At 37.4% G+C, this 25052-nt stretch overlaps 1 protein-coding gene across 1 annotated transcript in view; it reads right to left on the bottom strand.

The window, feature by feature from the left end:
- LOC140238567 (uncharacterized) overlaps window positions 1-24751 on the bottom strand; it is a 57033-nt gene extending 32282 nt beyond the window's left edge. Inside the window, exons 1-11 of the mRNA XM_072318468.1 lie at window positions 24014-24751; window positions 17204-17255; window positions 14606-14685; window positions 14301-14329; window positions 13600-13753; window positions 7688-7760; window positions 6604-6667; window positions 5582-5786; window positions 4033-4191; window positions 1609-1702; window positions 833-931 (exon numbers count right to left, since the gene is read on the bottom strand). Coding sequence (XP_072174569.1) covers window positions 833-931; window positions 1609-1702; window positions 4033-4191; window positions 5582-5786; window positions 6604-6667; window positions 7688-7760; window positions 13600-13753; window positions 14301-14329; window positions 14606-14685; window positions 17204-17255; window positions 24014-24751 — 1747 coding nt within the window. The remainder of the gene's footprint in view (window positions 1-832; window positions 932-1608; window positions 1703-4032; window positions 4192-5581; window positions 5787-6603; window positions 6668-7687; window positions 7761-13599; window positions 13754-14300; window positions 14330-14605; window positions 14686-17203; window positions 17256-24013) is intronic.
- Between the last annotated feature and the right edge of the window lie 301 nt (window positions 24752-25052).

Consider the following 25052-nt stretch of genomic DNA (forward strand, 5'->3'; position numbering starts at 1 on the left):
GCAATGAACAAAGTTAAATGACAATCAATGATCCCAATAACACATCCACCTAATATCACCTAGATTTTTGTCAGCATCACCTCAACAGCACAGCAAATTCATCAGTATTTCCACAACCATTCATTTGGAGGGTCTTTCAGGCCACCATTTCCCATAAAATCAGCATAAAACAATTAGGAATCACCACCCTAGCAGCAAAGAATGAAGCTCTTGGTCAAATCCTTAAAGGTCCAGTTTACCTCTGGGAGCAGTGATTTAAAAAATGTCAAGATATCACATTTGATGTATGTGTGTAGGTCTGTTGTATCACAAAACATCCTACTATCTAAAATTTTTGTAATAAAGCCTAAAATATAAGGAGATATCAGTATTTTTTTAAATAAACCATAACTGTAGACGCTTTAGTCTGGAAACATTTTCATCATAATTATTGTTCACACTTTGTGTATTTAACAACACTTAACATCGATAATATGGATTCAAATCTGTACAGAGCTTGTTTCTATCCCTAACTCTCATTTTAGAACTATTCTAAAGCACTAATGCTGGGTTTTTGTTTCATCTGCAAATGGTAAATTATGCCTTTAACCTGTTGAGGGTGAGCTGATTCTGCTACAACAAGCATCTCCCACAGACAATCCCCTCCCCCCTTCCCGAGTATCGCTGGGACAAGTCTTCAACGGGTCTATGGTGACTCATCGCTGTGTCAGCAAAAAGTTGATCCGAGGAACTCTTCAGTTTATGGAAATTTGACAGGTGATTCCACCAAAATTTGCAAGGTCTGAACAAAGGGTGTAGCACATAAAGAGGTCCAGAGAAGAGGTCCACTCACCTGATAGTCCACCACCTGATTCCACAGAGAGTTGGGGTGCAACCTCCTTCTCCTTTTCCTTCTCCTTCTCCTTCTTGTCCCCTCTTGAAAACAGTTTCCCTATTTAAAAAAAAAAATATTCAAGCCTCATGGTAGGTCAATCTCTGAATCTTGTCACATACTATACAAAAGTAAACAAGCCTCAAGGTGAATCATTCTATGAATCTTATCACACACTTTCTATGTGTATCTGAATGACAATCTATCTGTACTGGTACAGATCGAAAAATATCTATTGCAGTCAGCATGAAACATTCATATACAAGTGCCAAAAAATGTTGAACCAAAGCAATGTAAAGTTGGTGCAAGTGCACCTCATTGCCTTATACTATATCTTACTTTTGATGCTCTAACTTTTTACAGTGTACCCACTGACTGAATCATTATAAAGACCAGGGTACATCACGGGACTAAAATGGGAGGAAATGTTTTATTTGTGCCTGTGGACAATGATTACACCAAATGTGACTGAAAGTTTGTTTTGTTTTGTTTTTTTCCTGCTTCTTTGCCTTCTGAACATTGCACTTCATATTCTTAAATGCTAATGTGCATTATTCTAAACAAGTGAACATCTGATGACCTGGGTTGTTGCAACTTCTTGTTACGATATCCCATGTACAAGGCAAGACACCTTTATAAATCAAAATTTCATTACAATAGCCATAAAACACAATGACAAACTACTTTCAATCATCAAATCCAAGATGGCGGAGGGGATGTTGAGTCAAACAAGATACCTTTTTTGCCCCCACTCCCTTCCTCCGGCTCATCGGCTTGGAATCCTGATGATGGAATGATTGTGTGGTCGATGGTCGAGTACCTCTTGAGAACCTATAAGCGCACATGGCAAAAGGAAAATGAAATGAAATGCACAGTTTGCGTTCTACAGGAAGAGCTTGTTGATGAATCTCTTGACTGAGTTCAGTCTTGAACCGGTTTATTGATAATCGTTTCTTATGTCATGTGACTAAACTGAAATATACAGAGAGGTGACATACTGATATATAATCCTCTGGTGAGAAATGCAAAGATTAGTTCTTGTAAATATAAGATATTAACTCAAGAATACTATCATTTTGTTAATGTATATGGTCCATATAATACATTGGAGAAAGATTATTGATAGTCTTCTGATTCTTGTCATGCATGTTTATAATATCAATGCAGTAAAATTTAGAAAAAAAAATAATGATAAACCACATCCATCTCTAAAAAAAAATATCCTGATACACTGAACAAATTCATATTTTTAACCTCCACAAAAAAATATGGCAAATACTCATAAAGTAAATGTACACAATTAAGGCAAAAAAAAACAAACAAACAAACACAAAATATCCTGCTTAAAGGCAAGATAATGAATAGAATGGAAGCAATGTTGCCAAATTAATTTTTATGAGACACTATGTCTCTTGCTTCGGATAGATTTCTTTGCAGATACATGCTCTAACTAGTATGTTTATGTTTGACATGTTTGCATCACCACAGAAACCATAGCAGTTGCATTGTACAGCAAACTGTCGGAACATTGACATGTTTTTAGTAATCTCAGAAATGCCCTAAAAATGGAAATATGACACGTCAAGACAGTTGAGCATGATTGGCTATTTATAAAGACAAATGGGGAATAGGCAAGTGAGGAAAGTCTGGATGATAGCTGAACGATGAGAAAGATTTCTTTTGTCAAATTTATAGTGGTTAGCACAGAATAGAAATATGAACTCCATGACCGACGAGAAAGCCATATCCACTGAGCTTGCAGCTTCATCAATTATAGATAATGACAGTGCTTGATTTATCGCTAGAATTCTGATTCACTAATCAATCTGAATCATGCTTGTAAGGTAAAAACTCATGATGCTAAAACTTGGACATCTTGCAATGCATAGAGAAAAAAACCTGAAAAAAGACAACTCATTATTACTTCTGTTTTTTGTTTTTTTTTTTTTTGTTTTTTTTTTTTGGGGGGGGGGGGGAGGGTGAAAGAGGGTGAGCAGAAAGCTTGATAAAAACTGTGAATGAGACTCGCCTACAAATGAGTAAAAGGTATCGCATAATGTTAAGTACATCAAGAAATAGAAATATGACTAGTTATGTCATTCCACTATGGAACAGGACGGAAGGTATTTTAAAGGATGCTGCCATTTTTTTATTCCATCTAGATTTTTGTTTTTGTAAAGGCATGCATTAAGAATTTCTTGCAATCTCCATACAGACTTGAAAAAAAAAAACACTTGCAAAGGAAAGAAAGTGAGCAAAGGAGCAAAGATTTGCATCAGATAGAAAAAAATGCATTCTGTACTCTCTTTTGAAGAGGAACGAGCACTGAATAAAAATACATCAATTCTTGTGAGGTACAAACTCATAATGATGAGAAACAATATTTCACAGCTTAAAAATCAATTCCCTCTGGACAGGAGAGAAAGAGAATGTGAAAACAAAAATGTTCAAAGTAAATTACACTTTAATAGTATATTACTTGATGACAACAAAAAGGCACTGGAGGTTCAAAGAAACTTAGATATATGCTAATTTGAAAAAGACAATTCACTTACTATATCTTTTTTTAACCTCAAATCAACTTTGAAAATCTTCTGTTTCTCACTTTTTTTTTCTCTCTCTCTCTTTCCAAAGAGAGAGGGAGAGATAAGCACAGAAAGAAAGAAATATATCTAACAGTAAATATTCATGCATGCATACAACACAATGTACACTCTGACCTCTGTTACCCAGCCATGTCGGGACCTGCACCCTTCCGGATAAGCAATTTGGTCGGACATGGGAGAAACAGCGTTTATGTACATGTACACATAGCTGCCGACCAAGTGGTAGCTAAGTTGGTAGCATACACCACAACAGTGGTGTAATCTATGCCAGCCTATGTATATCTAAAATCATTGTCCATTTTTTTCGAAAATATTGGATTATTTTTATGTAATATTGATAACAAGTTTCCGTAGGGAATAGTATAGGTAAATTGTGCAAGTTTTGTACTAGTTTTAACAAGTACAAAATCACTTCAGTTTTTTTTTTCATCTTCACCATGTGTACACATCCGAATGATAGAGAAGTTCGAATAAGAGATGGCCAGATAATGGAGGTCAGACAGTATAATGAAAAGTGTATGGTCTCAGTAGGAGAGATCGGAAGCAGATACTTACGGCAACCCATTTCTCTGCCTCTAGCTTGGATTCTGCAGCCATCAGTAGAGGGTGCTTCATACTCTGATGGTTGATTCGGAAGACGAAGTCCCTATTGGTCTGGATACCGATGTACCAGACGTCTAACCCCATCATGGGCAACCTCTGGGCCTTCTTGTCCTGATTCACCATCATCATCGTAGTAAAAATGGAAGAAAAAAGTTATCAAAATCAGGCAAAAATGGTAAACATGAACTGCAAGAATTCCTTTAAAACCATATGAAGAGTTTGTTTGCAAAAACCGATAAGTCCATTTTTGAAGATTTTGAAGTACGGTCTCTGTCTTTTGTACAAAATAATACATTCTAAATGATATATTGGTCACTACATATAAAGGTACATTTTTGAAGTTATGATCAAAAGAAGCAAACATTTTCTTATTATTCTCTTTGTTTTTCTTGACCTTTAATCGCAAATATCTCCATTTGGCAAATATGGACTTATTGGTTTTTGCGAACAAACTCTTCATATATTCTTAGAAATGCTATTTCAAGCCTCAAGGTGCAAACACCTAGGACAAATGACAATCATCCATGTAGTCTTTTATCAAGAAATGTGAAAATATACATCAACCAGTAACATTAATTGCTGGTGACTGCACATGGGAGAAACAATGGGCCCTCCTCACAAATTTGATATCTTCAGCAACTTCTACTATACCTCCTTACACTGACCTACAGAATGTCACTGCTATCCCTGAATATGGGATGGTAGGATGAGGAGACCCTCTGGGAGTGTCAGAAAGAAGAGGAAGACAAGCTGGGGGAGGAGGAGGGAACTAAGATGAAGATGGAGGAAGAGAAGGTGAAGAAAACAGAAATAGAAAAAGATGGAGGAGAAAAAGACTATGATGATGATAACAATGATTGTGATAATGATGATGGAGATGGTGGTGATGATGATAAAGATAATGGTGGTGGCAGTGAGAGTGATGATGAAGGTGGTTATGGTGATTGTGATGGTGATGTTGATAGTGACGATGATGATGATGATGATGATGATGATGATGGTGGTGGTGGTGGTGATGATGGTGATAATGATGGTAATGGTGATGATGATGGTGATGGTGGTGGGGATGGTGGTGGTGGGGATGGTGGTGGTGGGGATGGTGGTGGTGGGGATGGTGGTGGTGATGATGATGGTGATGGTGGTGGCAATGGTGGTAGTGGTGATGGTGATGATGATGGTGGTGGTGATGGGATTACGATGATGGTGGTGGTGATGGTTATGGTGATGGTGATGGTGATGATTGTGATGGCGAAGGTGACAGTGACTGTAACGGTGATGGTGGTGATGGTGATGCCGGTGGTGATGGTGACGGCGATGATGGTGGTGATTATGGTGGTGATGATGGTTGTGGTGATGGAAGTAGTGGTGGGGATATTGATAGTTGGTGATGATGGCAATAATGATGATGACAGAGACCACTTTTACTAGTCAGAGACAAAAGAATGTGTTGCTTCTGGTTGTAAAATTTCAGCTCTCTCTGCAAGACAGCTGCACAACAAACCTTGTAGCTTTTGTAAATCATGAGCTGGTTGTCCCTGGCAATCACATAGCGCTTCTCCCACTTCCCAAGAGAGATGCCTCCCTTTATCGTGCTGATCATATTGTTGTAGTAGAAGAGTCTGTCAATGAGGTCAATGTCTGTTTCTGATGCATGCTCATTCTTGAACTCTTGCAGCTTGTCAGTCTGTTTCTTTTTGGGTTTCTCTCTGAAAAATGAGATACAAAGTGCTCCATATTAGCATACAATTATCGTTTCATGCATCATCATACTCATCCACCTCAAAAAAAAAAATCATATCAATTGTAAATCAATGTCAAGCAGAGCACCATTAAAGGGACTGTACAGTACTGGTTGAGGTGGGGATTCATGTTTTGAACATTCCTAAGTGAGATACTGAAAAGCCTCTTATGAAATATGAAAGAGCATGTAATTTTAAGAAGGATTCAACGTTTATTTGATGAAAATTGGTTTTCAAATGGCTGAGATATCCAAAAAAGTGCTAATAATAAAAGGCGACATGCCACAACTTTATTAGGATCTCTTTGTTTCACCTTGTTTTTGGATATCTCAGCCATTTCAAAACCAATTTTCATCGAATAAACTTTTGATACACCTTAGAACTGCGTGCTCTTTGACATCTCATAGAGTGGTTTCTGAATATCTCGCAAAACGTTAAAAGCTAAATCCTCACCTCGACCAGAACTGTACACACCCTTTAACTTAATCATGTTATGTCACATATTCCTCAAAGAGTGGTTCTTGATATTTAACTACTGAAGAGGCATTGAATGGGACCGTACATATTGAGATTCACAAAAAATGCCATGTTAGCAATCCTCACTGTCACTGCCACACACATGCACAATTTTGCTCTAATCTCCATTAATCTGTTACTATGGTTTTCTCTTCATCATTGCCTTTTCTTCGTGATAAATTTGACTTATGCAGTGAATCTCTGTGTCGTCCATGTTCCCATATTCCAAAATTTGAGAGTAGAAATGAGTTCGGTTCATGATACTCACGTAACCTCGACTTCGACTTCATCATAATCTGTTGAGTCACTGTTGTAATCGTCCACTGGTATTTCTGAAAGAGAGGCATTCAAACTGTTTTATTCAAGAGGCCTTCACACAAATGAACAAGGAAAAAAGGAACACCATGTTTCCCCACTTATCATGGGTGTACGACCCCCCCCCCAAAAAAAAAAAAAAAAAATTTCAGAAGGTCCACTTTCTGTAGAAGACATTTTTGTTTTTTGAGGGCTTTTTACTCTATACAACAGGAAAAAGAGTGACCAGATGGTGTTCCAGCAAATTGTCAAAAACCCCGTAAATTTCGTAACTTAGTTTTAATATGCCGTACCTTATTTCTCAGTCGCACTGCCATGCCAAAAAAGTTACTTTTGTATGCACCAAATGGCCCCATTTTAAGATATAAAATTCAAAAACTCCCTACTGTAGGAAGGGGCCCCTCCCACACCCTCCCCCCGCTCGGTCGCTCCGCTCCCTCACAAAGGTAAAGGTCCAAAAATTTTTATTACGACCCCCCCCCCCCCAGAAAAAATCCTGGATACACCCCTGCTTATAACTAATATTGGTAATAAGAAAGAAAACTTAACTTGTTGGTAACAACAAAGAAAACTTAAAGTACAAAGAAAAGCCTTTGAAGACAAGTTTGTTTGAAATCACCATTCTTTTAAGAGCTGTATATTTTGTCTGAGCAAGTCGAGCAAACCTCCTGTGTACAATGTGTCTCCAAACACAATGAAAGGAATCTTTATTATATTGCTATTCTGCATTCACATTCCAAATTCCTTGAGTATAGGTATAGCATATTTCACTTCAAGTAGCTGGCCTCCTAAATGGATTATACACTGCTTTTTTTAAAATACATCATTGTGTTTCATGGGCAATGATTTTCAAGAAATGTACAGGAACTATCCCATATTCTGGAACTCATTGAATTACTGACCTACATGACAATTACTTAGAATATTCATAATTCTCATGAGAGCAGCTAGAAAGATTCAAAGCCAACTGCTATGTCCATTGGTGTTATTTCGACAATGCTTCAGACATCTGCATCCGAAAGGGGTGCACAACTCACCCCCTCCCCCATGCTGGAAGATGAACGTGCTTCCGCTTCCTTCATCACTGACAGAACCAGGTGGCATCGATCCCTGGTGGGAAAAGGATAGAGAAAGAGATTAAAAATTGAAACATGGGGGAAAAGTTGTTTGCAATGATTTCATAGGGAGACATGGACAAAAACAAAGGGATAGAAATAGATTAGAGATAGAGATAGAAATAGAGATAGAAAAAGAGATAGAGATAGGGGCATTCAGGGGGAGATATATATATATATATATATATGTATAAAGAAGGGGAACATAAGGGAAAGCTGTTCACAATGGTATCATATAGGGTCAAGGACAGACAGAGATAGAGATAGTTCCTGCAAAAGAGAAAGAGGCGAGATTAAAAGAGGAACATACATTTGTAAGGGGAGGTTACTCATGATGATATCACAGAGAGAGAAAAACTATGAGTCAGAAATAGATATGAATAGTTCCAGAGAGAGAAAGAGAGTGTGTGTGAGAGAAACAAGGGAAATTCAAGGGAAAGTTACTTTAAAATGATGCCATAGCATGAAGAGAGGGAGAGAAAAAAGGAATAGACAGATAAGGAAAAGAGAGAAAGTGAGTTAGACATAGAGACACATAGGTGAATATGTTGATGACTAAACCAATAGAAAAAAACAAAGAGAGATACAGAGAAAGGGAGTGAGAGGAGAGATAGAGGGAAAGAGGGGAGAGGAAATATATCTAGACAAAGAGTGACATGAATCATTAGGAAACACACACAGAGGTTTGGTGACTGAAAATTGAATGTTAAATACACAAGACATATGAAGAGTTTGTTCGCAAAAACCGATAAGTCCATATTTGCCAAATGGAGATATTGGCGATTAAAGGTCAAGAAAAATAAAGAAAATAATAAGAAAATTTTTGTTTCTTTTGACCATAACTTCAAAAGTATACCTTTTTATGTAGTGACCAATATGTCATTTAAAACGTATCATTTTGTACTTTATGAAAAAGACCGTACTTCAAAATTTTCAAAAATGGACTTATCGGTTTTTGCAAACAAACTCTTCATATATATACAAGAATAAAGATGGGGGAGAAATCAGAAATGAATATATTTAGAGTTGATATACGAGAGCAAGAGACTGATAGAGGAATTACCAACAAGAAAATTCAGAATACATGTACATGAAAGAACAGAAATGTGCCTTGCCAAAAGAGATCAAGGCAACACAAAAAAAAAGAACTAAAAATCAGCCAAGACAAGAGGGAATCTAACAAATTACTTGAATGAGTATAGTTTAAAAAAAAAAAAGAAGAAAAATATACACAAGTATAAATACATCACTATCACTCAGAAAATTTTTCACCACTTAAACATTAATGCAAACTCAAAACATAATCAAGTGCTTATGATATATTTTCCTGGATATAAAGTAAAAGAACAAATCAGCATATGAAAAATATTGTAAGCATTTTTGCCATTTCTTTGGCAGTTGACTGTATTTGAGGTTTGCAGTAAATCACGGCACCATCTTGTGGCCAGTGCTCACACACGCTACAAAATGCAACAGTGTTCCAGATAGCGAATACCTCTTATCACAGGCACAAGTCAGTTCGGCGAGTGAGTAAATCTAAATCACTTGGATAAAACTTCCAATATCTAATTCTGTCTCCATGAGTTTGTTTATCTGTCTGTCTGTCTCTCTCTCTCTCCATCCATCTTTACATCTCCATGTATGTATGCATATATTTATGCATTATGTATGCATCCTTTGTTTCATTTACTTATTCATTAGTAGATAGGCCCTACAGACAAAGAGATAATAGAATACTAAATACAGAGTACATAACATTACCTGTTGCCCATATGGCAGGCTGCTCAATACGCCACTCTAGAAAAAGAAAGATTAGTGAATCTCCTCTTCCCTTTAACTTTGACTTTCTTAATCATTTTTTCCATATTTTTTTTCCTTTCTATTGAATTTTTCTACTTTTGCTGGGGGAGGCTAATGCTACAGAGAGAGAGAGATGGAGCAACCATATCAAAGCTTGAGCATTCTAAAGCAGTGCATTTTATATGGCATTGCTCTTTATAGTAACATGGCTAGTTGAGAAGACTACGGTTTAAAGGGATAGTTCAGTTTTGGCTGAGACCTCAATTCAGGTTTCTAACATGTTTGGGTGAGATAATGAGAAACCTCTTAAGAAAATATGAAACAGCATATAATTCCAGGAGGAATCCGATGTTTATTTGATGAAAACTGGTTTTGAAATGGCTGAGATATCCAAAACAGAGCGATTTGAATATAAGGTAGGACCCACCTTCTATTACAATCACTTTGTTTTACTTTGTTTTTGGATGTCTCAGCGATTTCAAAACCGACGTTCATCAAATAAACTTTGAATTCCTCTTTGAACAGTATGCTCTGTACTATTTCATAAAAGGTTTCTTGATATCTTGCAAAAAGTTAAAACCCAAATCTCATCTCCACCAAAACTATACTATCCCCTTATGAAAGGAAACATTGCAAAAAGTATACTTGGCGCATGTAAGAATAGCTCTGCGATCCATTAGAGTCTGTGCTTTTCTGTCTGTCTGGCATAGTTATGAGCATGACGACCAGTGATGCATTAAGTGGGAGAAGACTTGAAGGGTTTGTTTGCAAAAACCGATAAGTCCATTTTTGAAGACTTTGAAGTACGACCTCTGTCATAATGTACAAAATAATACCTTTTCAATGATAAATTGGTCACTACAAATAAAGGTATATTTTTGAAGTTATGGTCAAAAGAAGCAAAAATTTTCTGATTATTCTCTTTATTTTTCTTGACCTTTAATCGCAAATATCTCCATTTGGCAAATATGGACTTATCGGTTTTTGCAAACAAACTCTTCACTTTCTTTTTTCTACAGCAAGATCCACAGGGCGGAAGTGCAAAAAGTTAGGCGATCTATGAGAGTGCTTTTTTTATATATATGTCTTGCATTTGCACATAATGAAGATGTGTCTATAGTTGCAAGAAGTCATGTGTGAATAAGTTATATTTTGTTCAGTGGAAGCTGCTCACATAAAAGGGAAAAACATGAAAAAAGTAAATATGTCGATTTCAAGAGAATGTAGAATACGATCAAAGACTATTTCGCTATTGTATGTTATTCCCAATCATTAACAGCCATTTTCCCGAACTTTGATACCTAACTTTAGATGTGCCTGGCATACATGCACAATTGTGACGTATCTCAAACTGAGGAAGCTTATAAAATAATGAACTAGTGATCAATGGTGTTTGTGCACCATAAGAGAGAGAGAGAGAGAGAGAGAGAGAGAAGGAAAATCCCCAAACAAATATGTCACTCTAACTTGGGTATACACTCCATGGTCATTTTGCTGTTACATTATGGTTCGACAGATTGACAATTTTGGAAATTTTGATTTTCCATTTAAAAAAAAAAAAAGGATCAACCTACCCTTAAAAAAGTAGTTAACTTTTATGACAGGGAAGGGATCAAACATAGCAGTACACAAGTTGATCACTGGTTAACCATTTGTAAAATTGAGTTCAATATATACTTAGTACAGTATATTATGTACTTCTGGTGGATGATAAAAACAATTATGAGGTATCGCTTCATAATCATATTCTTAAAGACTTAAAAAGAGTGACCAATTGCTGTCAGAGTGAGTGAATCTGACAAGCAATAAGATAAGACAATTTGTGAGTATGCGCTCACTGAAAACAATCACAGAAGCATTGTTCTTTGATTATCCCTCTGTTTGTCCGTTTGTGCTATCAAATAGTCCACAGCGATGTATTTGATATTGCGGCCAGATGTGACTTTTGTACTGATTTCTGCACTTAAGTATTCATTTGGGAAAAAACAAAACAAAACAACAACAACAACTAGTATGACTTCATTCTAACACTCACAACTCCTATTAACTAGTGTGGACTTATAACTTTTTCTATGGAGGCATGTCACTACGGTGACAAGGTACAAATAAAAGTGGTTCATAGTCCTCATTCACAAATCTATCCGTACAAAAATAAGAACAAAACAACAAAAAGTTGTCATGAATTTGAGTTGCTAGAAATTGTTTTGAAATGAGTGCTGGAATGCTTTGTTGTGTTGGGTGAGGTATGCAAGGAGAGGTGTGGTTGAATAAGAAATACTGTACCATACTGTGATGGAGAACAAAAATATCTGTTTTCCTTTTTTAGAAAAATAAACAGCGCAGCACTTACCAACAAAGATCTTATAATAATGTGCATGTAAGAAAGGACTTTTTGTGATATATGTGATGACACTCACCGATCTTCCAAATAAACTTCTTCTCTGTATGTGTACAAACACAAACGAATCCTCTAATTCCTCTGTACCAGACATATCCAAGACTAGCAGTGGCTGCAGTATGATAGAGCTAAAGTGTCCACCACAGCCACAATTGACTAGCACACAAATTAATCTGTCACAACCAAACTTTTATATGACTGATTTAAGTGCTGGCCAGCTCACATTTCTCTGTGAATCTAAATGAATCAGTTCAGGTGTCTGTAATGGCTTGACCAGTTCCACATTGTTTCCTCTACATCCTGAATGACATCACAGCATTTTTGTGTTTTTATCGCCGTCCAGTTTCCCACCAACGCCTACGTCGGCAACGATGCTGTGATGTCACACTCATTATCTACCCATTATTTACACAACGATTTGAGTGTAAACGTGTCTACAGGTGTACTTTCTCTATGATGTAGTTCCACCGTCTTCATACACTGTATGGAGTTGAAAATACAGTGCCTTTTCAACCGTTTATTTCACTTGTGTTTTGTTTTCATGAACTGCCATCTAAAATATTTCATTGTTGGCTTCATTATGGCTAAATGTGTGACACATACTAATGCCTGTTAAACACAGACATACATACACCCCCCCCCCCCCCGACAGGTTGAAAATAATTATAATGGCATTGTTAAGTTGCAGTCAATATCAGTCAGTTGTTCTCATCATATCTTTAAATGCCTTTGGTCACTCACATGTAGACTGTGTAAAAGATGTTATGAATACTACAAGGGTTGAATGATCAAACAGGACATTGCAACCATAAAGACTCTGACCACCTGTTCTCTTTGAACTACCGAAATGTACTGTGCTGTGTTTGGTTGATGATGTGCGAGTCGCTTGTATCTTTTCAGGATGATTCTAAACATACTGTGAGTTCAGCTCTATTGCCTGTTCTATCAATTCCTCTGTTTCTCCCACCATATCTCACTATCAATTTGGCGAGCAACGGACCAACTGGACCTTTTGAGGGGGTTCATCTTATTGGTAAATGTCTATTAGATGCAAATCTTATTAACAGGTAATCAACTCAAGTTTCATTCTACCTTAGTGAGATTTCACCTACTGATTTGTGCAGGCCTTATCGTACTGGCGTTGACTCACTGGGATATTGTCAGTCTCATCATTTTGTCTGAACACAGGAAAGTATTCACAAGATGGATCTGGGAGGCTATTCACATACAGCAGGGGTGCGAAAACACAATGAATTGCAACATGGGACAATACAAATTATCTTCAATGTACATTCCCACTTTATCGGATTGTAAGACTGGCAATGCCCCATCCACGGCTAGTCAATGCTGGTCTGATGAAGCTTGCAGAAAACAGTACACCTGGCAGGCGAAAGCTCACGAAGGTAAAATCAAATTTTGCCTTAGAGTTAATGAACTTTGCTTCTAATTGACCAACTGGGTGTTTGAGGAATCCGGTTGGATGGTATGTGCATACAAATTTGGCAGTAATCTAAGAGTGTTATGACAGTGTGCTCTGCTAGCATATCTAAGGCAAGAGACTAGGGGTGAAAACAAGGTGGGTGGGGAGGGGGAGAGGGCGGGGGAGGGGGAGGGTGTGGTCTCCTATCACCCTTACCCGCCCGGATTCCGTGGTGCTGTCATCTGGGTCCTCGTAGACATCTTCCACCTCGTCCACGATCCTCTGTTTGGGGATCGGTGGCCGATTGTCCATTGATGGCAGCTTGGGGGGTTCATTTGTGATGGGGAGTTCATAGAAGTCTTCAGTCACACTATAAGGGGACAAAAAATGTATGGCTCACAAATTTAGTTCAAACCCATATCACGTCATACATACAGGATGATTTCTACATGCTTGTAATTCTGTGTCAGAGATATTACATTTTAGCATCATCTGTAATATCATTTCAGTTACAATCATCAACATCGTAACTATTAGATAGCATTACTACAACTATAATATCATTATCATAATCACTACTAGTGCTACTACTGAAGTTATTACTATTGCTATCACATAAAAGCCATCATCATCATTGTAATGAAGTCATTTAACATTATAATAAAACTGACACAAGGACATGCGGCATCACTAGATGTATGGTCCTGCGTTATTTGTAACCTAAAGATCGCATGACATATGACTGACAGATATGTAGCTGTCATATTGTTACATATCTTCTGAAGTTGATATCACACTCTAAATCCTGTAAAATGTATTTGATACGATGAATGACCAGTACTGTCATTCTTTCATATCATCATACATACAGCAATACCAGAAATAAAAATGAAAAATAAACATATACCAATACTTACGTGCCAACCTGTGTGTTTTGATATTCATTCTGGAAAAAAAAAACAGAGAAAGAAATTATGTTGAAGTGGGTATAGAGAGTCATTTGGGAAATGGCCAGTGAAAAAGTTTGATTTTCAGCATTCAATTCAACCAACAGACACCAGACAACACTCTGACAGGCAATGTTAAACTGGAAAGTAACACAATCATGATTGCTTAACACGAGAATTATTTTCCACGATAGAAAAAACAACAACAATAGCTTGGCCGTCATATTTTTTCGACAACATTTCAATTACCTGTAAAAGTAAACACTTCATCTTACCACTGAGTCATTTGACTTGCTATTCCTCCATGCCTCTTGCCTCAGCTTTTCAATATCAAGTGGTCCATTACTTGTTTGGGCTGCATGGTAGAAAAAACAAACAAATGGAGGGGTTAATAAACTTCATGAGAACATTGACTATGGAAATCATCAAACAGCTAGCAAAGGGCCCCAGCTCTCGCTTTCACTTCAATGAAAGTGAAATCAGTTTCTGACTTTTCACATCACTGGCTGCATTTATCAACTCTCTCATGTTTGAAACGTGTTTCAATACCCACCATTAAAACGTGTTTGAAAACGCCTTTCGGATCGCGTTTCTCATGTCGTTGCATTTTTCGTGCTCTGTCATGAGTCAACTGGGAGGCCTTGTCACTGCACAGCTCCATTGCGCAGTTTGACACAATGAGCAGAGATGTGCAGTTAGCAGTGCTTGGTGTGGGCAGGTCCGCCCTACCAACATGTTTCGGCCTACCAACATGTTTCAAAATGACTTTGCATTTATCAACTCTACAGAAATGTGTTTCTGGCTCAAACACGGTTTTTGGCATTTCAGAAATGTGTTTCCAACCCCATTAACAGCTTTGTGCTCATCAAATGCCCAAAACTCCCCCAGAGCTGCTTGGAATCCTTTTCTATGACAAAAGTGAGTTGATAAATGCAAACACTGATTTTTTTTTTTCTTTTATAAGCCTTCTATGATGTGAACTTAAACTTGCCTTTGAAGACATATTCAACATCATGCCCATCTGCAAACTAATATACCAAATATGATGACCTGAGTTCAAGTACTTCATGCATGACAATTCAAAAGGAAAGACGAGAAAAGAAATTTGGTTCCAAAGACACATATAATTATGACATATCATCACCTCTTCTTCCTAAAAAGGCAAATCCAAAGATGAGCCATCCCTTCTGAGTAGGTACCCCTACATACATCTTGTTGCCATGGAGACATGTGCATAATATATAAATATATATTTTGTATCAGGTAATATATTCTGGCGCATGACCGATTAATCTTGAAGATTCTGTGAAAATGTAAAAGCACAAAATTATGCTGCTTGGATTAACGAATTGATTAACATCAAATGTGGTACATGCCCTCTGTTTCACATTTGAAAAAATGGAACCTCAAGGACACAAATGTTTAAAAGAAAAAGAAAAAAGGAGAAGATCTTTGCTTCTTCTTTTTTTTGGTCCAAGTCATGTGGCAGCTGCTTGTATCCTAGAGAGCTTGCTAAAATCTTCTGGCAGGAAATTTGGATCTCCCACTTAATCGGCAGAGAGGCACGATGAAAAATTTGCTTCTCTTAAAACTAGAAGACTATCCTAGCTGACTTACTTATTTCTTTTCTTTCAACCATTGGTCAGGAGAAATGTTATGTCTTAATGGTTATTGTCAAGGGGCCACTGAATATCTTTAATGTGTGTGTGTGGGGGGGGGGGGGCTGACAGTGCCCACAGGGGTTTCATCTCAGAAGAAACATCCTCTCCCTCAATCTGCAGAGAGGCTCATCAAATGTTCTCCACAATAACTGAACGACTCTCAAACTACCTATACTGAAACTCACTACATTGCCTAATCACCCATGTGGGTTATAGAACATACACTGTAAGGGAAAATTTCATGTCTATGTGGTTATTATCAAGGGCCACAATTTTTTTTTTAATAGGGAGGAGGATCAGCAAAGGGGGGGAATCTTTCTTCTTCTAGTATAGGATTCAAGGACAAAATCTTAAACATGCCCCTTGGAAAATAGATATGTGAATAGATAATGAATAAATAAATGAGCTATAAATCAGACAAGAATGAAAAAAAAAAAACACTTTGGGGGGTCAGATGGTGTGAATTTTCATTATCAAGTTATGTCTTTTCTTAATGTGCAAATAGCAAATATTTCAAGGTTGTCAGCAGAATGGAATAGCTACGGATGCATCCTAATTAGAAAGGGCAGTGGGATAAAAGCGTCTGACAAAATCTCGGCCAGTGGTCTATACATGGACTCAAGGTAAAGGCAGGGGGGCAGTCGTCTGTGATTGAGATTAATGTCGCACATTCTCACGACTCGTCGGAATCCTTTATCCTTAAATCAGCTTCCTCTCGGAGATTTGACACATGTTCCAGTGGATTCCACTGACTTCTTCATCTCCAGGTCATGTGACCCATTTGGACATATCACAGACAGCATGAAATATTCTGTGATGAGTAATTCCAACTTGGGACAGCTGTTTGACGTTTCCCTTTTTTTTTAAATCGTTTCTAATTTTCAAGCGTATAAGACTGGGTATAACTTGACTTTCGTTATTCGTTGTTTTTTATATTTGTTGAAGACAGAAATTAAACAGAAGGATCAATTCAGCTATTAGAAAGTTAGAAAGTTACTATGATAAAGAGATGATATCTAGGTCCTGGTAAATATGATTCTTCCCATGTTGCTATCATAATATTTCTCTTCATGTTCCTTTTTATTATTTTTTTTTAAAGCTAGCTTTCCCTTTTATTTCTTTTATTCTAGGCTTAACCCTTTTTTCTCCAAGCACAATCATTAGTTTCATTGAGGCTGATCTTCAAAGTAGCAGAAAGGGTTTGTGCAGTACTTATGCCCTTCTTGCTCTCAAAAGACTGTTTATCAGTCAGGTCCCACACAAACTACAAATCTCGTGGATGACAGAGAATTAACAGTTAAAAGGTCAAACTATTCAAAATTTTGATTTCAGACTTCAAAGCATGACACTTCAAACACACTGCAGACTGCAGATGGTAAAGGGGAAAAAATGCAACCACTGACTAAAACAACTGACACATATACACATTATGATGCCAAAGTTCATTAACGAAAAAGAGAGAATTACATGGATCTTTCATTACAGACTTTGCCACAAGCCTGCAGGTGTAACTAATTTGCTAAATTGGTTTAGATGGATTAGCACATCACCCGCACTGAAATATGGAATCACAAAGTATATGTTGTTGCGATAGGATACCATTTATAATTGCTGTCAACGCATGAAAATCCCCCCTCTGGAATGAGAGTTAAGGTGCTCTCAGTCTGTGAAAGAGAGACAAATTTGTACTACCCTCCCTCCTCTTTACTCATAATCATCTCTCTCCATCTATCCAGCTCTCTCTCTCTCTCTCTCTCTCTCTTTTTTATATCTCTCAGTATGTCTGTTTCTTTTTTCTTTCTTTCTTTCTTTCTTTCTTTCTTTCTTTCTTTCTTTCTTTCTTTCTTTCCTTCTTCTTCTTTCCTACAGTTCATTATTGTCTCTCCTTTCACTCCCTCTCTCTTGGTCTGTCTGTCCCCGATTTCTTCTTTCTGGTTTGTCGCTCCCTCTATCTCCCTCTATTTCTCACCATCTCTCTTTCACCCCTTCCCTTGTCTGTCTTATTCGTTTTTCCTTTATTTTTCCCTAAGTATGTCTCTCTTTCTTTTTCCATTTTTGGCCATCTCTTTTTTTTTCCCAGTCTGTTCATCTCTCTTTCTTCCAGTGTTTCACACTCCTTCTTCCTGTTTGTATCTTGTTCAATCCTTCTTCTTCCTTCAGCTTGTCTGTCTCTCTTTCTTTCTATCGTTCATACTCTCTGCTGGGTTTTTTGTTGTTGTTGTTGTTCTTTCTTTCTCTATCCCTTTCTCTGCATTTCCTTTTCTCACTGACTCAACCTATCTGTCTCTTTCATTCTTTTTTCTCTTTCTTTATTTCACTCTATCTGTTTCTCTCCTAAAGCAGACATTTCCTTCTTTAAATGGTTAAAGGGATAGTACAGTATTAGTGGAGATGAGAATCGGACTTTTAACTTTTTGCAAGATACCAAGAAAACACTTATGATATAGTACAGAGCATACCATTTTAAGAGGAAGTCAAAGTTTATATGATGAAAATCGGGTTTGGAATGACTGAATCATCCAAAAACAAAGTAAAACAAAGGGATCGTAATAAAGTGTGGGTCCCACACTTTATTAGAATCGCTCTTTTTTGGATATCTCAGCCATTTCAAAACCAATTTTCATCAAATAAACATTGAATTCCTCATAGAATTACATGCTCTTTCATATTTCATAAGAGGTTTCTCATTATGTCACCAAAAAAAATGTTAGAAACCTGAAATTAGGTCTCAACCAAAACTATATGATCCCTTTAATGTGAGTAACCTGTATCAAAACAAGGATACCCTTGAGCCTTGAAAACACTTCGTCCTCCTCACTCTACAATGCACATTTGCCACTTCAAATCCTAGGAGCATTCAATGACTGTACAGAGCACAGTGACCTTTTCTAGGGAAGTGCCATTTGAATAAGTTATTGTATACACCACATATTTTGCAAAGGCTTTTATTTTCTCGAATTTTGTGACTCGTGCGCTATTTGCCAATTTAAGAAGAGGATAAAATATGAACTCTGATGGTGACATGAATGTGACATGTATGCTAACATTTCTCCATGTCATTACTGTACTCCATAATCGCTAATTTAACCACTTATGTGCTGTATACGCTGTTATTTTCGCGTACAGATATTTTTTCGAATGAGGTCACAGACATTTTCGCGAGATGTTGTTTTCGCGAATCGACGCGGACGCTTACAATAATGCTCTATCAAAACTGCGCATGGATTCATTTTCGCATGTTGTTACATTCGCACGTTGTTAAATTCGCAATCCAACTGTGATTCGCGAAATTCGCGAAAATTAAACCCTCACGAAAATAACAGCTTATACAGTAATTGGTGGGAAGACATGCTTCACGGAAAAAAAAAGACTCACAGAACATATGGCATATGCAGTATGCACCAACTCTTTTTGTTTAGTTTTTTTCCCACAAAATTTTTCCTTTATACAGCGAGTGGAGAAAACTTATCAATCAATGTAATAGCCTTGGGTAATAGTGTGTGCTTCTTGAAGTTCCTAGCCTGGGACACAATCAGAGTCATTTCACCAAAGCCAAATGTTTACTTTTTTTACCAATTGTTCTTCTGATCTTCAAATCTGTGGGTCTTTCAGAACAGATCTTGCTGGTAAAAACGATGTGCTTTATATGCCATACCTGCAGTAGCCTGGGGGAAACTAATGGGTCCCATTACAACACTGACTCATCCCTACAAGGGAGGGGCAAGGCCCATCATAGAGAAAGAAATGTAAAGAAATGTAATGTGCTCCTTTCAATCCTGCTCCACCATCCCCATTAAATAATTAACTCTTTGCTGGCTTTTAAAGGACAAATCCACCTTCATATACATGTGGATCGAGTGAATGCGACAATATTAGTAGAGCACATTAGTGAAAGTTTGGGAAAAATCTGACAATCTGTTATATAGTTGTTAATTTTAAAAGTATCTGCGCAACCACTGCTGGATGAGATGACTACTACGGTGTATGATGTCACATGCGTACAACGATATAAGGAAAATAAAAAGAAATTTCACAAAACTTTACTTTTTGAATGAAGTGCACATTTCTTCGACTTGTTACTGATGTATGTTAAGAGTAATATTATTCCCCCTGCCTTCTGAAAGAGAGAAGTCAAGTGTTCTTTGGTTATGCGAGAAAAGTGAAAATATGTTGAATTTTCTGTAAACATCAAAAGCTATAGTAGTCTTCTCACCCAGCCGTGACTGAGCAGAAACTTTAAAAAATCATAACTTTTGAACGGATTGTCTGATTTTCCTCAAACTCTCATTGATGTGTTCTACTAATATTGCTGCATTCACTCAACCCACGTGTCTTTGAAGGTGAACTTGTTCTTTAATCAGATTATGCAAAATGTCACATCAGCTTCCTTTTTCTCAAGCATACATAACAGATTGGTCATAGTTTCACTAGTGCATGGGTATTTACAGATGCATTTTTCTTGAATAAATCCTACAGACTACTGTAAAACAAGGAATGTCGGCGTGCATTTTAATTTCCCGAGCGCAAAGATTCGCGAAATAAAAATGCACGCGAAAGTCCTTGTCTACACTATATGCATTGAATGCCAGTGGAAGTTTGCGAAAATTTCATGCCGCAAAAAAGGCCGTCGGCTCCAATTCGCGAAAAATTCATGCCGCGAATATATCATGTTTTACAGTATCTACAGAAAAATACATGCTGCAGCGCAATGGGTCGATGCTCCAGTTTTGTGATTTTTCTCTCAAATTTCCAGGAACTGTATAGCTGTATTCTATGAGTTACTTTTCTCAGGCAGGAGTCCAGAAATGTACTACACCATGAAGTCTAGCTGCACTTAGAAACTGAAACTTCGTGGTATGGAGTTAAGAGTTTCTTAACAGGCATACCTGATACTGGACGCCGACGCAAAAAAAGAAAAAGAAAAAAGAAGATAATTCTATGTGTTAGCCTTGGGCAAATAGTTTTCATTACAATGCCACCCTAGGATTAAAACGTTCTTCCAGGCAAGTCACATATCAATACAAGTTTTGATGATGTATACTTTTCATGACTTTGATTTTAACACCGATTGCCTCTGGTTAAGAAAGATAAATATCTTATGATGACATAGAATCCTATAGAAACTTAATTCCAAATTATTATCAAAGTGTCAATTTGCTTACTAATGTACAGCTGCATCACAATCATGCTAATTACGGAATCAGTTCAGCTTCCCCTAAGAAGGCATAGATGGAACATTGATTGGGATTTTTTTTCTTTGAAAAGGAAGTGAAACAGAGAAAAATGTTGTAATCTAACAAACAGTACCACACTCATTCTTATTATATCCACACTCATTCTTATTATATGAAAATATCTTAAAAGAGACTATTAAATTGTAACATGTTATGAGATAATTTTCATTAGCAGAAATGTTGATGTACTGCAGAATGAAATAGCCATGCTGTGGACCCACAGCTGGTTAGAATCTGTTTACACTATTAATCATTTCCATGGCACACCTCAACAGTGGGAAGTACATCGTGAAAAAATAAGAAATTGGTACATGGCGTGTCTGGATGAGTTTCATTTGATTACTAGTATGGAGGAAATTTGAGTAGATAGACACAAGTGTGAACATGCCTCTCATTACAACAGGATATGCAGTGGGAACAGGCTTTTCCTCACACAAACTCATTGAGGAAATGTGGTCAGCATCAAATAACCTTTAAAGGGTATTTAGTATGGTCATTATATTAAATGTGGAAGTTAAACTGACATGCATATTTCATAATTGGTTTTGATCAGCATAGCTGCATAACACTATACATACATATAAATTCTAATAATGGGATTTGGCAACTTGATCCTATATGAATTTTCAAACAACAATGACTTTCTGAAGATTTTGTCACTCTACAGCTGCAAACACAAGACTTTGAATATCATGGTAGACTCTGTGCAATTTTCCCCTGCTTGGACAATTAATACCTCCATTTTTTTTCTCTTTATATATCCTTATATTCAAATAAATGAATACATAAATAAATTGATTAATCAATTAGTCAATAACTCAATTTTTCTCTTTATATATCCTTATATTTGTGATAATTTTTCACTCTTCATAAGTTTTATTTTGATTCCATTTTTTCTCATCTTCACTCATACATTTTGATTTGTTGAAGTCCCCATGAAGATGGTCACTGAATATCAAAGAACACTCTATAGTATCTCATGGGATGGTTCTCTGAAACCATATATTGAGAGAAAGTTTTCTGATATAATTCCTTTTCTAGAAAGTTTTGCCATGGGAAGAAAAAAAGAGACATTTTCTCTTTTTTCTTTTTCTTTTTTTTGGGGGGGGGGAGGGGTGCAGGAGTAGGGGGATGCCATAGCCATGTGTTAAAATAATGACAAAAAGCTCTTCAATAAAGCACAGATGTTCAAATTACAAGAGAATTGGGGAAACTCTATAAGTATGCCCTCTATCATTCTGAGATGTAGGATCACAAAGTGAACGGAATGTGAGTTTCCTCAAAATCATTCTCTTGGGTTTTTTTTTTAACATACATGATATGTGAAGAATTTAGTTGTTCTTTGACATTCAATACAAAAGTGCACACTCTGGTGGCCTATGCCTGTGCAAGCAGTAATGGTAAGAATGACACAGCAGGTAAGCGTGGGGGGGGGGGGAGATCTGTGCATGCATCAACAGGAGGAAGTGTGCAACTTGCCTTCCCTCTGTAGTACTGTTAATCCTGAAATGAGATTCTGGATATGAAGGGTTTGTTTGCAAAAACCGATAAGTCCATTTTTGAAGATTTTGAAGTACGATCTCTGTCAAAAAGTACAAAATAATACCTTTTAAATGATACATTGGTCACTACATATAAAGGTATATTTTTGAAGTTATGGTCAAAAGAAACAAAAATTTTCTTATTATTCTCTTTATTTTTCTTGAACTTTAATCGCAAATATCTCCATTTTGCAAATATGGACTTATCGGTTTTTGCAAGCAAACTCTTCATATATATGTTTTAGACAATCATACTTGATAATGTAGCACTCAACAGCCACTTAATGAAAAATTGATATACAATCTTTCTGGGCAGTTGGCCACTATAGCCAGGTTGGTTGCCAAATTGAGTTAATACTTGCAATATAAGGCACATGCATGCATGTTTCCCACATGTGTATGCAAAAGGGCGCAATGCAGTGCTAACTACTGCACCTCAAGGGAAACTCAGACAAGGGTTAAAAAAAAGAATTCCATGTGACTGGTCCATCAGCATACTGAACGTACTAAACTTCATACTGTAGTTCTTGCATGGTCACTCACTGGGAATGAATATTTAGAGCATAATTTCCTCATTGAATTCCTGCTGCTCAGTCTAGTACTCAGAGCACCAATCATACTCAATGAGCCAGATTCTGATTCTGAACAATATTCTGAACAATATTCCGAAAAACAAGATTCTGATTCTGAACAAGATTCTGAACAATATTCCGAAAAATCACTAAGCTATCAATTATTGTCAAATGGTAGAGACAGAATACATCAGAATGTATTGAGGGAGTTGGAATGCTATTGAGGGGCTAATCACCTTTCGGTCACAGCACTTTATTTAACCCATTTAGGACAAGACCCGAGAATACTCGGTCAAGTGTCTATGGGAAATGTATGTTATAGCAAAATCAGTCCATCCTCAATGGGTTAAAAGTATAAAATACACTTGTGACAAAGGTGTATGGATTTTGCTATCAGGTTGTGCACATCTGGTCAAGTCAGATAAAATAACTTGTGGAGATCTGTAATTAGGTAAAAGGAACACAGACCTTTTTAACAACAAATCTTAATGTTTTATCAAATTATACATTACCTTCATCCCCATCGTCTCCATCTGAATCAGTGAAGTCATCGGTGACATCATCATCATCATCTCTAACAACTCCATTCATTCCTTTACTCGTTTCCACCACTGAATGATCTGCTTTCTTTTCTTCTTCCTCTCCTTCCTCCTCCTCCTCCTCTTCCTCATCTACCTCCTCTTCTTCCAGTGGCATATGCTCTTTTTTCTCATCTTTCTTTGACTTCCTGGAGCGTCTCTTGCCGCTGAATACCCTTTGGATCTCCTTGACGACCACCTCCTGTCCAAATGTTACTGTCTTCCGCTTCTCTCCCTCTTCCTCCTCATCCTCCTCCTTACCAAGACCAACCCCTATAACCCCTCCTGCACTCTTGTCAAGTTTATTATTGTTGCTGTTCATGAAGACACCCTTAAAGCTCCTAGCAAAGCTGCCATTCATCTTCTTGCTGCCAGCTGCTTTCCCTCTTGCAATTCCTCCACTGCTGCTGCTTCCTCCTCCCTTTTCATCACCACCACCACCACTTCCTCCTTCTGTCTGGTCCTTCTCATCTTCAGGGTGAGGTTTCTTCTCCTCGCCATTGGTCATGACTCCATTCTTGTCACCAAGAGCCGTTTCCAGCTTGACATCAATGGCCTCCACCTTCCTCCTGAGTTCCACCATCTCAATCCTGGTTTTATCCAGCTTGTTGTTGATGTGCCACTTCATCTGCTCCAAAAATTCCTTCAGCTCTTCGTTGGAGACGGCTGAAGATGAGACCGCTGTGTTGGAAGAACTTTTCGCAGACATCCTGGACTTTACAATGCTACCATCACTGGATTCTGTATCAGCGTTATTGTTGCATGAAAGTTGCCCCACGTCGGGCACAACTGCATATTCCGTGGAAGGCTTAGACATACAAAATAAGTTCTCCATGTTGTAGCAGTCTAGTGTTATGACTACATATAGAAATATTCAATTATACATTTAAAAACTTGTACGCTGCAAATAGAGCTCTTACAAGTCTGATGGGCATCTTCCACACAGTTCGGAGAGAATCATCGCTGAACATTTATGAACAGTGTCATTCTTTCTGTTCCCACGTTAGACATTCATGTGCAACTCTCTCAAGGTTGTCAAATGTCTTGAAGATGATTTACATTCACTATACTCACTTGAAGATCTGGGTTGCTGAGGAAGAAATGCATCCAGGAATAAGAATCTAATGGGAGGCGTA

This window comes from Diadema setosum, chromosome 15, assembly GCF_964275005.1.
Source record: "Diadema setosum chromosome 15, eeDiaSeto1, whole genome shotgun sequence".
In the NCBI taxonomy this organism is placed as follows: domain Eukaryota; kingdom Metazoa; phylum Echinodermata; class Echinoidea; order Diadematoida; family Diadematidae; genus Diadema; species Diadema setosum.